The sequence below is a fragment of the Gekko japonicus genome, unplaced genomic scaffold (genome assembly GCF_001447785.1).
Source record: "Gekko japonicus isolate JY-2015 unplaced genomic scaffold, Gekko_japonicus_V1.1 scaffold43, whole genome shotgun sequence".
Classification (NCBI taxonomy): Eukaryota; Metazoa; Chordata; class Lepidosauria; order Squamata; family Gekkonidae; genus Gekko; species Gekko japonicus.
Window position 1 is genome coordinate 2,499,904 of NW_015173123.1, and position 13,819 is coordinate 2,513,722.

Sequence of the window (13,819 nt, forward strand, 5' to 3'; positions counted from 1 at the left end):
GCCTCATTGGCCCAACATGGTTCAAATCCCTTTTATATGCTACACTTGTGTATTGGTAGTTATTCCTAACAATGTTCTTGTTCCTGTCTGAACCATCGCTTTGAAATAAACCTTGCTTTGATTCAAACGTGGAGTTATTTCGAATGCCTGGGGATCCAACAGCCGCTTCACATGACCGCATGGTGAAACGGTCACGCACGTGGTCTGAGATGGATACATTACACCCCTCCCCCCTTGGTCCAAAAGTCACCCACACACAAAGTCCTGCAGATAGGAGGGTGCTCTGGGACGGAAGGTGACACCGTAACACCGTAAAGCTGAGAGATGGGCGGTGTTGACGGCTGTGGTGCTGGCAGCGCTGCTTCTCGGGGCCCGGTCGTGCTGTCTGTTGGAGAATCGAGGGGTACCTCATATTGTGCTGGGCCAGGTCGTCTGGGATCTGAGGTGGAGTGGGAGTTTCTGTGGTGTCTGGGTCCTCGAAGTCTTCGGGGTCGTGGGGCAGTACCAGCTGATCAATGTGGCGGTGTAGTATCTGGCCGTCCTTGCTGGAGACCTCGTACGACCGGGGTCCCTGGACTCTCACCACCTGGGCCGGAATCCATGGCGGGCCTTGAGCATAGTTCCGGGCATAGACCGTATCCTTGGGGAAAAAACCTCTGGCCGCTTCGGTTGACTCCGTGGCCGGTTCCTCTTCCGGTGCTCGATCGGGATGAAGGCGATCCAGCCGGGTCGTCAGGTACCGTCCCAAAAGGAGCTCCGCTGGGATGTGTCCCGTCACGGTGTGGGGCGTCATTCTCTGGCCAAAGAGGAAAGCTGCCAGCTTGTAGTCCCAGTCCTTCCTATCCAAGCGGCGGAGCGCCTCCTTAGTCGTGCGCACCATGCGCTCAGCTTGGCCGTTGGTCGCAGGGTGGAACGGGGTCGACCTGACGTGGTGAATTCCATAATAGCGGGTAAAGTCCTGGAATTCGCTAGAGGTAAATGCCGTACCATTGTCGGTGACCAGGGTATCTGGAATCCCCTGGGCGCTGAAGATGTGCCACATGGCTCAGATGGCTACTCGTGAGGACGTGGACGGCACTGGGATGACCTTGAGCCATTTGCTGTATGTATCCATGGGTATAAAAAAGAGTTGACCCTGGAATGGCCCCGCAAAGTCCAGGTGGAGCCGCGACCAGGGTTTGTGTGACGATTCCCAGGCCCTGGCGGGAGCTCGGGCAGCCTCAGGTCAGGATACTTGGCAGGGCTGACAGCGCTTTAATGTCCCGGTCCAGCCCTGGCCACCAGACATAACTTCTGGCCAGGGCTTTCATCCGGACTACCCCCGGATGTGTGTCATGTAACGCTGTGAGGACTCGTTCTCTTAATGGAGTTGGAATCACCACCCGGCCACCCCACATTAAACAGCCTTTGTGGGACAGCTCGTCCTTGCGGGAGGCGAATGCTGTGAAGGCCGTAGGCCACAACCGAGGCCGTAGGCCACCCCCTTCTCACCCAGTCCAAGCCGCGGCAAAGGATCGGGTCCCGGGCTGTGCGGCGGGCCAGCTTATGAACGTGTACTGGCCGATCGGGAAGAGCCTCCAGCAAGGCGACCTGGTGAGCCGGAGCCGGGTCCGGATCCGTGGACGGCAGCGGAAGGCGACTCAAAGTGTCAGCGTGTCCCATCACTTTCCCTGGCCAGTGAAGAAGCGCATAAGAGTAGCCCGCCAAGAAAACAGACCACCAGAGCACCCGGGGCGAGGTTATTTGGGTGGTTTGGCGGTCACAGGCAAGAAGGCCGAGAAGCGGTTTATGGTCTGTCAGGATCGTGAAAGGCCGGTCATACAGGTAATGGTGAAATTTCTTCACCCCGGCCACAATCGATAGCGCCTCCTTGTCGATCTGCGCATAGTTGCGCTCCGCCAACGACAAGGTACGTGAATAGTAAGCTACTGGAACCTCCCGGCCATCCAGTAGCTGGTGGCCCACAACCGCCCTGACCCCGTACAGAGAGGCGTCGCAGGCGAGGACCACTGGCAACGCCTTGTTGAAATGGGAAAGGACCAAATTTGAGACAAGAAGGTCCTTAACCACCTGGAAAGGAGCGGCGTGCTCCGGTCCCCAAACCCACGGCGCGTTTTTGTCCAGCAGGCGGTGCAGAGGTTCCACCACCGCAGCCTTCAGAGGGAGAAAGGAATGATAAAAATTAAGCAGGCCTAGGAAAGCCTGCAGCTCCGTCTTGGACGTGGGTGGGGGGGCCTGCGTGATGGCCTTGGTTTTTCAGCCATGGGGTGAATTCCCTGGGAGTCCACGGCGAATCCCAAAAACTCCACCTTAGGAACTCTGAGCAGGCATTTCTCCCGCTTGACCTTTAGACCGGCCGAGTCAAAGTGCTGAAGCACAGTCCAGAGCCGGTTGGCGAAAGTCGAGACATCTGGGGCCGCGATGAGCACGTCGTCTAGAAACGGCTGCACTCCTGGAATACCTTTTAACAAATTGTCCATGAAAGACTGGAAAATGCCGGGCGCGACCAAAACCCCAAACTGCAGCCGGTGGACCTTAAAAGCCCCCTTGTGTGTTGCTATCGTCTGAGCCTCAGCCGTGGCTGTATCCACTGGCAGTTGATTGTAGGCCTAGGCCAAGTCCAGCTTGCTGAAAATTCGTGCCACCAGTGTGGCCAACACGTGGCTGACCACCGGTACCAGATATGCGTGGTCTTGGAGTGCTTTATTCAGGGTGCACTTGTAATCAGCACAGATTCGCACGTCGCCATTAGACTTCACTGGGGTGACTATCGGAGTCTCCCACCGTGCAGAAGCTACGGGTTCTAACACCCCCTGGGCCACCAAACGATCTAGCTCAGCCTCGATTTTAGGCCTCATAGCTATGGGGGATGCCTGGCCTTGATCCTAATGGGGCGGATGGCCGGGTCAAGTTCGAGTGAGATGGGGGTCCCGGTGTATCGGCCCAGAGTACCATCAAAAACCCTGGGAAACTCATTACACACAGCCGCGAAATCCTCAGCCCGGAGCTGGTTCACCCCTGTGAGCTGCAACCCCAGGGGCCCGAACCACGAATTCCCAACAGGCTGGAGCGTCTTTCACCCACCACCAGCAAGTCCAATTGTTCACTGAAATCCTTAAACGGCACCGCAAACTTGCCCCAGCCCCGCACCGCCACAGGGTTCTTGCTAAAGTCCTGTAACTTAAACCCCTGTGGCTTCTTCAGAGGAGGTCCCCCCCATGGGCAGAGCAAGTGCAGCGTTTCCTCAGAGATTATAGAGTAGGAAGAGCCAGAGTCAACTTCCATACTGCAGGGGGACCCCTCTATCAACACCATAACATGTACCTTATGGGGGGCAAGTTGCTTACCTGGTGCGTCTGGTGGTGGGCTGAGAGGGTATGCAGGTCTGTGCGTAGATCCGAGGTCTGGTGGGTTGAAATCTTCTGAGGTGGTCGTCGGGAGCGGCAAACCCTGGCGATGTGGCCCTGCTTGTTGCAGGAGCGGCAGACGGCGTCCCAGAACCGGCAGCCACGGCGTTCGTGCACTTCCCCACAGCTGGTGCATTGAGACGACGCAGAGGGGGCTTTTGCCGACAGTGCTCCCCTGGGGCGATGCTGCTGGAAGGAACGGCGGTGGACCTGGAGCACCTCATCGTTCTCAGAGTCATCCAACTCGAGCATTGCTTGAGTGCAATGGACCACCCACATGCGGTGGTCTTGGTATGCCTTCTCATAGGCCGCAGCCTCCCTGAGCGCCTTGTCTAGGTCCAGGTCGTCCTGGCTAACCAGTTTCCTCCGAAGTTTGGGTTCCCGGAGACCCAAAAGGAACTGGTTTAGCAGGGCGTCCGCCAGGTCGGGAAACGAGCACCTGGTGGCCGCCCGCCGGAGAAGAAGTCCGTGCAAAGAAGTCCATGCGCTCGGCGAATTTCGTTGGCTATGGGGCAAGATGGTCGATCAGGGCTTTGACCAACACGGTATAGGACTCGTCCTTGGTCTACTTAGGTGCAACTAAGTCCTTGAGCAGCAAGACGGTGTCCATGCCACAGGATCGGAGGTGGTGGGCTTTCTTCTTACCCGGGTCCACGATGTCATGGCAGTCGAAGTAGCTCTCCAGGATCTCGATCCAGGTCTCCCACTGTGCGGGGTGGGAGATGTCGAATGCGGTGATGCTTTCCTGCAAGGTTGCCATTGCTTGTTCCCGGGTTGTCGGTAGCTCGGGACGGAGGCAGTGGCGGCAGGAGAGAAATGAGAAGTGCTGCTGCTCTCTGGGTCAGCCAGCGAGGTACGGAGCAATGAGTGGAGCGATGAGCAGCTACCGGAGACCAAGCTTGAGAACGGAGCGGCGGCGGTCTTGGTGTCGGGGCTCGATGCGATGCTTGAATCCGCGTCCATGTCGTTGTTCATGGGTGGTAGTATCCCACCTTCGTCGCCAGTGAAAAGTCCTTAGACTAACGCAGTGATTCAGCTCTAAGACTTTATTAAAGGTTCGGAACAAGACAAACTAACCAGCTCGCAGGCTGGTTTATATGTGCAACAACCCCGCACCCAAAACACACCCACACCCAAGTGATTGGCTATTACAGTGGCCGAGAGTTCCATAGGCTCTCGGCCGGGAGCCTAGCCTGCTTATAGGCGCCGGCTAGGATCCGCTTGTCCCATTGTTACTGCGAGCAAAGCTCGGCCGCTTCGCATGACCGCATGGTGAATGGCCACGCACGTGGTCTGAGATGGATACATTACATTTACCAACAGGCCATAAAAGTGAAATTCTGAGATGAGCTGACAACACGATCAGTGTGCGAGGTCCAGCGTGACTGTAAGAATCACAGTTCCTCAACAGAACTGGCAATGCAGAGAAACAATCCAAGACGATGTACCTGCTACTGTAGAGGTGAAGCTGACGTCATTACTGAGGACAACACTGCTCATCTTGGAATTCTTTGACTCGTATTTCAATCGATCTGAAAAACGACAAAAACATTCCCCCCCCCAACTTGATGCTATTTGTCTGACCATCCAAGAATGGGGGTATAAATACACTTTACACTGCAGCACAATCCCAAGAAAGGTGAGGTCACAGATACATATATTTGGTTCGGCTTCTTGCGTCACACTTCCTGAACATCTGATGGATCACAGTTGGATGCAAATAAGAGTCCAGTACAAAAAGAGAGTCCACGGCTCAGTGGGAGGGAACTGCTTTTGCATGCAGAAGGTCCTCGGTTTATTCCCCAACATCTCTGGTTGCGGGATCTTAGGAGGCCTTTGCCTGGAGGCTTGGAGAGCCACTGGCAGCCAGAGTAGAAAGTGCAGGACTGGATGGAACTATGGCAGGGGTGGCCAAACTGTGGCTCTTTCACACATATGGTGCGGCTCCCGCTACAGTGGCTGGGGGAGCAAAGGGGAGGCAGGGCTCCCCATTGGGCTTACCGGTCTCCCCTTCCCAGCCAGTGCAGAGACAGAAAGAAACTTGAACTTTAAATGCATTTTCAAAGCCCCCGCAAGCCAGCTTGGAGAAGGCGTTGGTCTCTTTAAATCCCTTCTCCAAGCCAAGCTAGCCAGCGTGGGGGCAGGGGGGGGGCTTGGAGGACACATTTAACATTGCTTTCTTCCCACCTCTCCCTCTCCCCCCCATCTATTTGCTTTCTTTCCACTTTCTTTCCGCCTTTCTTTCTCTTTCTCCCCTCCCTCCCCATCTAAAGTTATCAATTTAATATTAATAAAAGCAAATTTGCGTATTTTCCAATAAAAACGTGTGTAATAGTTGTTCATGTCTTGCAGCTCTCAAACATGTGACATTTATACTACGTGGCTCTTATGTTAAGCAAGTCTGGCTACCCCTGAACTTTGGTTTGTTTCAGCAGGTTCCTCTATTCATATGGGAAGGAACTGTCGCCCAGTGGCAGAACACAGTCTGCAGAAGGTCTCAGGTTCAGTCCCCAGGATGCCCAATTAAATGACTTCACGTAGCAGGGCTCAGAAACACCTTTGCCCAAGACCTCTGAGACAGTAGAAAACACTGGGCTATGTGGACAAAAGAGTCAGGATAAGGCAGCTCGTAGGGTTGCCATGCTCCAGGTGGGGACTGGAGATCTACTAGAATGACAACAGATCTCCAGACAACACAGGTCAGTCCCCCTGGAGAAAACAGCTGTTTTGGAGGGGGGGGGCATGATACCTTGCAGAGCTGCCTCCCCTCCCCAAACTACACCTGCCCCAGGCTCCACCCCTAAAATCTCCAGGAATAGCCTCGCAGCTCTGCATGTTCTCATGATGTTCCAGTGACCAAGGGACTGGACTGCGTGTGTGAAACAGTTTTAATGCTCCAATGGAAGGCTGAGAACATTTGGCTGCATATGCTTACGGGCACCAAATTAGATGGTAGTTCCCTGATTTGCGTACCCAAGAACTCAGAGACACAGAGGAAAGGAACAAAATATGATTGCCAGTGCCACTGTGAAACTGCAGCATCATGTGCCCTTCAAAATGGGGACTGAATCTCCATGCCATGAGAGAACACGCACCAAAGACTCTGAAAGGACCTGTTACCTCTCTCGAGGGCAAGGAGGAAATCCCGATTCCTCTGCAGCTCCTTCATGAATTCTTCATTCTGCAGGAAGAGGGCGATCCGCTCGTCTTCCAGGTACTGTTTCCACTTCCTCTCTTGGTCTAAGGAGCCTTGAGGTCCCTGGTTTTCCTGGCTCGGGGCAGTCTGGTGGCAACTTTGTGAACTCTGGAAAAGGGTTTTAGAGTCAAGGAGGACCACTTTCTAGACAATCAAATCAGAATACCTGGGCTTCCACCGTGGACAATGAACCACCTCCCCCATTAGCGTCACAGTTTGGCGCATTCATTTGCAGAAACAAGTTTTGCAGTATTCCCAATTTACGTTTTCAGAGCTCCGCTTAAAAAACATCTTAAGCATTCACATAAAAAACCCCCCAAGATGTGAACTGACAGTTCAAATCCAGAAGGGATCCAGGTGTTTAGTTTCTGCCAAGTTTCCAATGCTCCCTCTCAGCTGTGGAGTCCTGTGAGCAAAAATTCTACTTTGTGAGCTCCGGGCATTACAGCTGTGAGCAAGCGATTTGGCTGCTGCATAAATTTGTTTGTTCTGGAGCCCTCCTTCCTGAGCCGAGACTAAAAGGTGTGAGCCGGAGGCTAAAAAACTGTGAGCTAGCTCACACTAACTCAGCTTAGAGGGAACACTGACTGAGTTTGACCCACCACTTTTATTTCCCTATATGCAAGACATCAGCACAGACCCAGCCTGGGTGTGCTTCAAAATAGCTCGAAACCAAGGGGACAGGAGAGGCAGTGGAAAGCAGACAAGGTGGCTCTACGAGGGGTCCTGTATCCCCCCTCCCTGCCCATACAATTCCCACCCTGCACTACTCTCCCCTCCCAGCCGGGGGAACATATCTGGGAACTCCAAGAACGGAAAAAGCAGATGGGGGAGGGAGAAGAGTAATGCCGTCGTCGGCTCCCCCCCCCGGCCGCTGCCATTTCTCCCCACCAAATCACGCCTCCCCTTTGTGCTGTTTTTCAGATGTCCGGTGGCATCTGAGCTCCCAGTTCAGTGTCTCCCGCCTAGTCTGGTCCTAACCAATGAGGCTGGGGGAGAAAAAAGATGGCCCCGATAACAGCCTGAGGAAGTACAGTATCCGTCTGCGCCCCAGCTGAGGAGCTCGTGGGCAGTCCAGTTAGGCGAAGGTGGCCTCTGGCCTACAGGAAACAAGAAGAACAGGATCTTCCCAGAAGCCTTTAGGGCAGGGGTGGCCAAACTTGCTTAACGCAACAGCCACACAGAATAAATGTCAGATGTTTGAGAGCTGCAAGACATGAACAAATATGACACACACGTTTTTTATTGGAAAATATCCACATTTCCTTTTTATTAACGTAAGATTAGACTGTGTGAAGGAGCTGCCATGCAGCTCCCGAGCTGCCGTTGGGGGACCCCTGGGGGACCAGAGGACCACCCGACCCAGCCCAGCCGACGGGTGGCCTGTCCCCAGCCCTCTCTGAAGGTCCTTTCTAGGACCTGAGCCAGCAGACAGGGTTGCCATCCTCCAGGTAGACCCTGGAGTTCTCCCAGAATGACAACTGAACTCCAGGCTGCAGAGATCAGTTCTCCTGGAGGAAGCTCCAGAGGGTGGACTCTGTGGTGACTCATCCCTCCCAAGCTCCTTGCCCTCCCCAGGAATTGCCGCCAAATCTACAGGAATTTGCCAAGCCAGAGGCAAGACCTGCTCGGGAAGGGAGGAGCCAATCAGGGTCTGTGCTGGGTTGTGAGGTCACACAGAGCCGAGAACATCGGCAGACAAGGCCACTGCTGCGTGCTTGAAGCCACCTCCCTTGTCTTGGCTTGTGCTTAACTACAGGCTATGGCAGAGGGCCAGCTGACTGCCGGGCAGTCAGAGGTGGGAGGCAGCACCCAGTGGTCCTTTCTTCTTCCCAGAGTTGAAACTGGGACCCTGAGCCATACCAGGGGTGACTTGACCTTGAGCCGGAGGAAGGAAGAGGGCCGAAGCCAAAAGTGGTGTTCCGTCAACCAGAGAAAGGTGCAAGGCCAAACTCCTAGCATTTAAAGGCGCATCAGCCAACCTTGAGGCTTTCTGTCACCTGCCACCGACCAGCACTGAGGTTGCGTGCTCCCATTTCCTTTTGCACCTGAAAAGGGCCCTGAGGCCAAACAGCATTCATACATAGCAGGCTCCCAGCCTCAGGGTTCAACCCTTGGAATTTCTGACCCCCACACCTGCCCTACTCAAAATATCCCACTCTGAGTAGGTTACATCAAAGGGGGGGGGGACCCACCTGGGTACTCCTTCAAAGGCCAGAAAGTAAACCAGCTCCTTCAGCTTGTGGTCTAATTCAGGATGAAAATATCATTCACTTCTCACCTGTACACTGTCCATTTGCTGGGGCAGGATGCGGAGGAAGTCATCGGGAAGGTTGCCTAGCAACGGGGGGTTCCAGTTCCTGTACCGCTGTTGTGCTTGAGGGCCGCTGGAATTCTGGATATCAGTCCTGTTGGGTCAAGTGAAAGGAACAGGCATGTAAGGTGAAGCTTTACATTTGGGAAGGCTTGAAAATCTGTTTCCTTTGGCTATGCCTTTGATATCTTTTGGCTCCGCAGAATTTCCAAATAGTTTTCAGTCCCTGTGGAAGTGTTGGTGTTTCCACTAGATATAAAGGCAACCCAGCATTCTCCAATGGAATACCAAGTTCTGGGCAGCTCTTGGGGGGGGGGGGGGGGGGAGAAAACCCAAACAAGTTGAATTAAGAAACCAAAAGGTTAATTACCAAAAATATAAGGGCGGAATAATAAACACATATAACATAAATATTACCAAATATACCAAAATACATGTATTTGTTAGAAAAAGAGATAAAAACAGATATAGGCCCAATAGTAGCCTCCAAACATGATAAAATCATACATAGGTATCAAACAGAAAACATATGTGACCAAGACCATATGTGTTTCAGCCAATTCAGCCTTCCTCAGTGGTCAGACATTTATACTGCACATTAGCTGCAAATAATACAATGAATACTGAAAATAGGACCAATTAAAAATGGTTTTATAAAAAATCTCAGTGACTCAAGGCAGGGATAAAATACAGAAGCCTCATTTTCAAATACCTTCTGACCTGGTCATATACTTGTGTCTTCAATTATGTGTCATTCTCTCTTGGACCAAATTGCATGAGAATATATTTTCCTTGGACCAAGAGAGAAATTTTATCTACTTGGTAATAAATGCATATATTTTGGTATATTCTAATTTGTAATAAACATATGTATTTTGGTGTATTTTAAAAATATTTATGTTATATTTTTAACTATTATTTGGCACTTATATTTTTGGTAATAAATCTTTTGGTTTCTTAATTCAAGCCCAGGGTTCATCAGAGGTTCACCAGCAAGTCACAGCAGACAAACTTCACATATTATTCGCGAGGGCTTTTCTACGCAGGCAACAGGGTTATACTGTACAAGATGATCCCCAAAGTTACTGAGATTAATGACTAGGGCCTGTGGACTATACAACTGTGTATAGCTTCCTGCTATGTAAATTTGCAAAAATTAATGGTCACGCTAATATTAATGCTTTGCTTCAGTTCTGTTTTTGGGATTCTAGTTGGTTCCAGACTTCTGCAATCCTAATCCTATTGCACTGCTTATTTAATTTATTCTTATTTATTCAGATTTCTACCCCGCCCTCCCAGCCGAAGCCGGCTTAGGGCGGCTTACATAAAAACAGGTAATTACATTAAAACAAGTTACAATTGAAACAAATTATAAAACCATACTAAAGAGCTAGTAGTTGTTGGTATTCGTATGACGGTAGCAGCCAATAACCAATGGGTGTCCCGTCCTGTCGATTGTATTGACTCACTCTGTGTAATGTGCCTTGAGTCCCAGAGAGCAAGGTGGACGATAAATAACATAACATAAATAAAATAAGAAGATCCCCTTTCAGGTCCGCCTCGGTGCAAATGCCCAGGGAAGGCTGGGGTTGTGGCATCATGCAATTCCCACTCAGAAAGGGTGACCCTGAGGACAGGAAGCCTGACAGAATCTGTCCAGGAATCCTCTGAAATGTACTGAAGTTTAATGTCCGATATACAGGATGGAGGTGAAAGTGGTGGGATTAATCCCTCAAAGGAAAAAAAAAAGTGGGAAAATCACTGCCGTGCACCAACAGGGCAGAGGTCCCGGCTGTCATTCCCTGCCCTCTTTGCAGTCAACCAAATCTCAGGGAGGCTCTTGCTTCACCCTCCCATTTATACACAACAGGTCCAGCCCCTTGTCTGTATAAATGAGAGGGTGAAGCAAGAGCCTCCCTGAGATTTGGTTGACTGCAAAGAGGGCAGGGAATGACAGCCGGGACCTCTGCCCTGTTGGTGCACGGCAGTGATTTTCCCACTTTCTTTTTCCTTTGAGGGATTAATCCCACCACTTTCACCTCCATCCTGTATATCGGACATTAAACTTCAGTACATTTCAGAGGATTCCTGGACAGATTCTGTCAGGCTTCCTGTCCAATCAGATGCTCCAAGAAGCCCACCACCCCCTTCAGCTCCTCCCCAGCTCCTTCAGAGGAAGAAAGGAAATGGTACGGCTGGCTAATCGCCATCTGATAGGCCAACTGTTATGTATTAAGTTCCTTAGTGAGCTTGAGTTCTGGACAGGATTGTAAGTCCACCAATCAGAGCAGCACAATGTTATGGAGGGAAGCACTCTGATTGGACCTTATCTGTAAATAGTGATTGGTTGTTACATCACAGGTGGGCGTGGCTATCTAAGCCCGGATTGTTTGAAAGAGAGCCTGTGGCTCTATGTTTTTGTCTCGTTCTTGATTTCTTCTGACTTTGTTAAATAAAGCTGATTCACTGTTCACAAGCTGCGTTGAGTCTCGTATACAACAACTGGCGACGAGGGTGGGATGCTAGAGAGGGTAGGCAGCCCCGCTGAACCGACGCCAGAATGGCAGACGACCAAGAGGCCCCTGAGGAACCCAGGGCAGAAGAACGAGACCCGGCTGATCAAGCGGCTGCAGCACTTGTACCAGTGCCTGCACCCAGGACAGTGATGGCCGTCAACCCGCGGTTCGAAGCATTCGAACCAGACCTAGAGGACTGGGACTCCTACCTTGCCAGGTTCAAGTTCCACCTCCAGGCTAACCAGATCAAGGATGAGGACCAGCAGAAGGCAACACTCCTCAGTTCCTGTGGGAGAGCTGTATTCGACGTCGCTCAGTACCTGGTCATTCCAGCTGAAATCAGAGCCGTGTCCATGGCTGACCTGAAGCTGAAACTGAAGGGTCATTTCGCGCCACAACCATCACATATCACTAGTCGGTACGTGTTCTATAAGAGGTCCCAGGTGGCAAACGAGACGGTTGCTGACTTCGTGTCAGCCTTGCAGAAGGCTGCACGCCCGTGCAATTTCTCCGACCTCGAGGAAGCGCTCCTCGACCAGCTTGTCTGTGGCATGAAAGACGAGAAGCTGCAGCAGCAGCTGTTCGCACGGTTGGCTCTCACGTATGCCGTAGCCTACTCAGAGGCTGTTGCCGCAGAGGCTGCTGAGAAAGCAATGCAAGAAGTGCGTCAGAACCTGACCCCAATCCAACAGGGGGCCAGCAAGTCAGTGCACCATGAATCAACAAGCAAGTCTGATGGTGAGCGCGGTGACGTACACAACTCTCGAGCTCTGAGGGCCAAGCGGACTCCAGTGAAAACCGTGCCGAGGCGAGCCTGTGCCGGATGTGGCAGAGATCATGAGCGGGATCGCTGCTGGGCAAGAGACATCGTTTGCTGATCCTGTAACAAGTGAGGCCATATGGCCAGAGTATGCAGGGCTAAGAAGAAGAAGACACCACCGTCATCTCCTTGTGCACGTCCCCGGATTTGAGGAGAGGACAACGCAAGGTCTACATATTGCCATCTGACCAACTGCTGCTCCTGCCCTTTGACCATCCTAAAAACCGGATCGCGATCCAGGAAGAAGATCCACGTCACCGTCATGCTGAATGGCGTACCTGTGGGAGGGTTGATGGCGACGGCAGCAAGAGAGAAGCGGCGGCGAGGAAGAACAATGGCGGCGTCCGGCGGACCATGGAAGCGACGACGACATCGGAGTGAAGCGGAGCCGGATGACGCAACTGCAGAGCGACGCAGCGCGGCTGGAGCCTGACGGGACGAGTTGCCGGAGAAACACTGCAGTCCTGAGCAGTGCGCACCAACGGAGGATCCACCTGAAGCTTGCCGATGGTCGCCGCTTGCTGGAGCACCGAGACTGCGCCTGAGCCGCCAAGAAGGAGAGAAGCCCGCCGTCTGGGTGCTGTTAGGCAACACCTCCCCGCACAAAATTGTCGCCCTAGGTAGGATTCGACTACTGACGTAGTCTACTTGTAAACCGCTCTGAGACCCACTAGGGGTCATGAGCGGTATAGAAATCACATGTAAGTAAGTACCGTGTGAGATGGAGGTCGACTCGGGATCAGCCGTGACCGTCATCTTATCTGAAACCCTGCAGCATTTGTTCCCGCGATGGAGCCGTCGGCGTTTGAAGCCAAGCACCATTTATCTCTCCTATTTCCAGGGGAGGCGCATTCCTGTGGCTGGGGAAGCCACTTTTGAGGTACAATTTAAGGGGTTCAGAGAGTCGCTGCGCCTCCTTGTTGCCGAGGGGTGCCGAGCCAGTCTTTTGGGCTTGGACTGGTTCGAGGCCCTCGGAATTGCTATTAGTGGAATTAACCAGGTCAGCGCGAATACATTGCGTTCAATGTATGTTGAATTTGCTGATGTATTTGATGGTACACTGGGAAAGTATAGGGGACCACCGTAACTTTTGATCTGGATCCCTCGGTAGCGCCTATAAGGCTAAAGTATCATAAGGTTCCCATTTCCATGAAGCCATGAATTGAGGCCGAGTTAGACAAGCTCATGGCCCAAGGTGTGTTAGATCCGGTATCACATGCAAAATGGGAAACCCCTATAGTGACACCAGTGAAGCCTGACGGGTTGGTTTGAATCTGTGCCGATTATAAATGCACAATAAACAGGGCACTACAGCAGCACTCTTACCCCGTACCAGTTATTAGCCATGTGCTGGCGTCGTTGGGAGAAGGTGAGGTCTTTGCTAAATTAGATCTAGCTCAGGCTTGCCAACAACTTCCAGTAGACCCCCAAACTGCTGTAGCGCAAATTATCGTCATGCACAGGGGTCCATTCAAAGTAAACAGATTGCAATTTGGGGTATATGTGGCTCCAGGTATATTTCAAGGGCTCATGGAAAGATTGTTAAGGGAACTGCTGGGGGTGGTG

At 52.1% G+C, this 13,819-nt stretch overlaps 1 protein-coding gene across 1 annotated transcript in view; it reads right to left on the reverse strand.

Annotated features, from left to right (window-relative positions):
- CUEDC1 (CUE domain containing 1) overlaps positions 1 to 11,788 on the reverse strand; it is a 35,784-nt gene extending 23,996 nt beyond the window's left edge. Inside the window, exons 1-5 of the mRNA XM_015421916.1 lie at positions 11,754 to 11,788; positions 11,643 to 11,663; positions 8,885 to 9,011; positions 6,528 to 6,711; positions 4,856 to 4,939 (exon numbers count right to left, since the gene is read on the reverse strand). Coding sequence (XP_015277402.1) covers positions 4,856 to 4,939; positions 6,528 to 6,711; positions 8,885 to 9,011; positions 11,643 to 11,663; positions 11,754 to 11,788 — 451 coding nt within the window. The remainder of the gene's footprint in view (positions 1 to 4,855; positions 4,940 to 6,527; positions 6,712 to 8,884; positions 9,012 to 11,642; positions 11,664 to 11,753) is intronic.
- Between the last annotated feature and the right edge of the window lie 2,031 nt (positions 11,789 to 13,819).